Below are 3267 nucleotides of genomic sequence, written 5' to 3'. Positions count from 1 at the left end.
GGGTTTTTTATCTGATTTGTTGCACAACTAGTACAGTGCTGAAATGTATTGCTATAATCTAAGTCTATTCTTCTAATATTTCTATTCTTCCACACTTCCAATTCTCCTTTTTTTCGGCTTATTTTCTGCATTTCCCACTATTGGCCAGTAGAGGGTAGACTTGTCATCCAGACGTTTATTTCAGTAATACTGGAGATTGTGCTCATGTCAGCTCTGCGCTCTCCTCCCCCTGGCTCAGTGATTCACCCTCCCATTTTTCCTCTCACACAAAGAAGAGCTGCTGCTCCGATGAGCGTCCTGTGGATGTTATTTTTCCTTGGATTTAATGTTTTTTTCTGGGGTGGAACTGTGAATATATCGCCCACATGCAGTTTGGATTACACAGGATCTACATGACATCAAATATCAAGACAATAATTTAAGATATGGACATCAGAGGCTTTTGTCAGTGCTGGAAATGGCAAGTAGTCTGCTCCTTTCTCCTTTGTAGCTGGGGCTGGGTCTCTGGGCAGCTTCGTTATTCTATTGTTGAGGAGTCTGAGCCAGGGACATTGGTAGGAAATGTAGCTCAGGATCTGGGGATAAAACGTGCAGAGATCTCTCAGCGCAGGATACATTTAACATCTGAAAAATACCCAAAATATTTCACTATAAATCAGGGAAATGGAGGTTTGGTTGTGAAGGACAGGATTGATAGGGAGAGTCTGTGTGGATCTAGTCCCCGCTGTTTACTGCAGTTAGAGGTTGTGGCTGAGAATCCTGTGGAGCTTTTCAGTCTAGAAATAGAGATTCTGGATATTAATGATAATTCTCCCACATTCTCATCTAATGATCGCATTATAGAGGTCACAGAAATATTTGCAGCCCTTGGAGCTCGGTTTTCTTTAGAGATTGCAAAGGATTCAGATGTTGGTGTGAATGGTGTCAGTCAGTATACATTGAATACAAATCCTTATTTTTCCCTGTCTGTGAAGAATCGTAAAGATGGAACGCTCATCCCTCAGCTGATACTAGAAAAGGTTTTAGATAGAGAAGAAAAACAAGAACATAATCTCATTCTCACAGCTATTGATGGAGGAGAACCAGCCAGATCAGGGACCTGCAGAATAACAATAGTTGTAATAGATGTCAATGATAATTCTCCGGTCTTTAATCAGTCAATATATAAAGTCAGTATTAGAGAAAATCTTCCATTGAAAACTGTTATATTAACATTGAACGCCACAGATCAGGATGACGGAGCAAACGGTGAAATTCAGTTTTCTTTCGATGATCACACATCTGAATCTGCTAGAGAAATATTTTCTCTAAATAAGAAAACCGGAGAAATATATATTAGTGGATTTGTGGATTTTGAAGATCTAAATTATTATGAATTATCTATTAAGGCAGAAGACAAAGGAATTCCCAAATTAGAGGGGAGCTGCATAGTACATGTGGAAGTGGAAGATGTAAATGATAATCCTCCAGAAATTTCATTTTCTACTTTGACTAATAATATCCCAGAAAATGCACAAATAGGAGCAGTTGTTGGTTTTATTAATGTAAAAGATGAAGATTCTGGAAAAAATGGAGAAATACATCTGAATATATCACCAAATGTGCCTTTTAAGGTAAGATCTAATCAGAACCGTTTTGCATTGGTCACAGATGGGAATCTGGATAGAGAGGAAACCTCCCAATACACTATAGAGCTGACAGCCTCTGATTTGGGGTCTCCTCCTCTATACAGTAAAACCAGCGTTACCCTCAGCGTGTCAGATATGAATGATAATGCTCCAGTGTTCACACAGTCTACTTATAATGCTTTCATTACGGAGAACAGTGACCCAGGTACTCTCCTATGTACAGTATCTGCTACTGACCTAGATGAGGGGGTTAATTCTGATCTGGTCTACTCCATAGTTGAGAGTCAGATTGACGGCTCCTCTGTATCCTCCTTTGTCTACATTCATTCTAGTGATGGGAATATATATGCTCAGCGTTCCTTTGACTATGAGCATATCCAGGTTTTACAGATCACCATAAAGGTAGAAGACTCCGGATCTCCACAGTTATCTTCCACTGTTCCCGTCTTTATCTTCATTCTGGATACAAATGACAATCCCCCCACTCTGCTGTATCCAGAGCACTCTGAAGACCTCACTGTCCAAGAGAGGATTCCAAAGTCTACAAGTGCCGGATATTTAGTGACAAAACTGTCAGCAGTGGATCTGGACTCTGGTCACAATGCCTGGTTGTTCTTCACTCTCATTGACCCCATCAATTATTCATCGTTTCAAGTGTCTAAACACACAGGAGAGGTGAGAACTGTAAGAGGATTACAGGAGACGGAGAACATGGAGCAACAACTTGTCATTTCTATCAGTGATCAGGGGAATCCTCCATTATCCACCACAGTGACTGTACTTGTCAGTATAGCAGATGAGGTTGTAGTGGAAAGACCGAAATCTGGAGACTTCCTGACCAATTCCAAACCCCCATCAGATATGACTCTGTATTTAATCATTTCCCTAGTGGCCATCAGCTTAGTCTCACTTGTTACCTTCATGATATTATTGGTGAAATGTCTGAGGAAAGACAGTTATGATTATAGCAGTAGTTGCTGTTTTCTTGGTGGATCCCAATCCAAACCCTACACAGATCAGTATCAGCCAGCTCTGTACCTGAACACAGACGGAACCTTAAAATACATGGAGGTCAGGATGGTTCCTCCAGGATCCCAGGGGCAGAGTTACCAAACGAATCTACCCCCAGCCCTGGAACAACAAGATTTCAGTATTGTGCAGCCTTTACATTTTCCTCAGCTAAAGGATATATATCAAGAAGCCTCGTCTGAGGGGGATTCATCGAATGATCCAAACAATGTAAGTTATAATATTATTGTGTGATAATATATTGGGATGTTTCATCAATAATTATTTATTTGTTAAGTTGTCAAACGTTAATCAAAAGGGAAATACTATAATATTTTGGCACATATGGTTTTTAAAACTTTGAGATTTATATATAGTAACTTATTATATGTAAATGAAAAAATTATGAACTGTAGGTAGGGGCATTACTATTAGGGGGCAGAGGTTACAATCTTTCCTGGCCTTGGTGCCTTAGGATGCCAATAGACCTTTATGCCACACAGGAGCACAGCAGTATTATACATGATACATATTTATAAGCTTTGTTCCAGATTTTGTATTAAGATCCAGGTGCTTCGAGTTTATCTTCTGTCAGTTAGACAATATATAACACAAAAGTAAAATACATTTT

The 3267-nt window shown here is 39.5% G+C and overlaps 1 protein-coding gene across 1 annotated transcript; it reads left to right on the top strand.

Annotated features, from left to right (window-relative positions):
* Window positions 1-266: 266 nt before the first annotated feature.
* On the top strand, window positions 267-2891 carry LOC142750343 (protocadherin gamma-C5-like). The gene has a single exon (XM_075859342.1). The coding sequence runs from the start codon at window positions 426-428 to the stop codon at window positions 2889-2891; it is 2466 nt and encodes an 821-aa protein (XP_075715457.1). The 5' UTR covers window positions 267-425.
* Window positions 2892-3267: the final 376 nt, after the last annotated feature.

The sequence above is a fragment of the Rhinoderma darwinii genome, chromosome 3 (genome assembly GCF_050947455.1).
Source record: "Rhinoderma darwinii isolate aRhiDar2 chromosome 3, aRhiDar2.hap1, whole genome shotgun sequence".
Taxonomy (NCBI): Eukaryota; Metazoa; Chordata; class Amphibia; order Anura; family Rhinodermatidae; genus Rhinoderma; species Rhinoderma darwinii.
The sequence above is the reverse complement of the archived record's forward strand: the minus strand, read 5'-3'. Positions and strand labels throughout refer to the sequence as shown.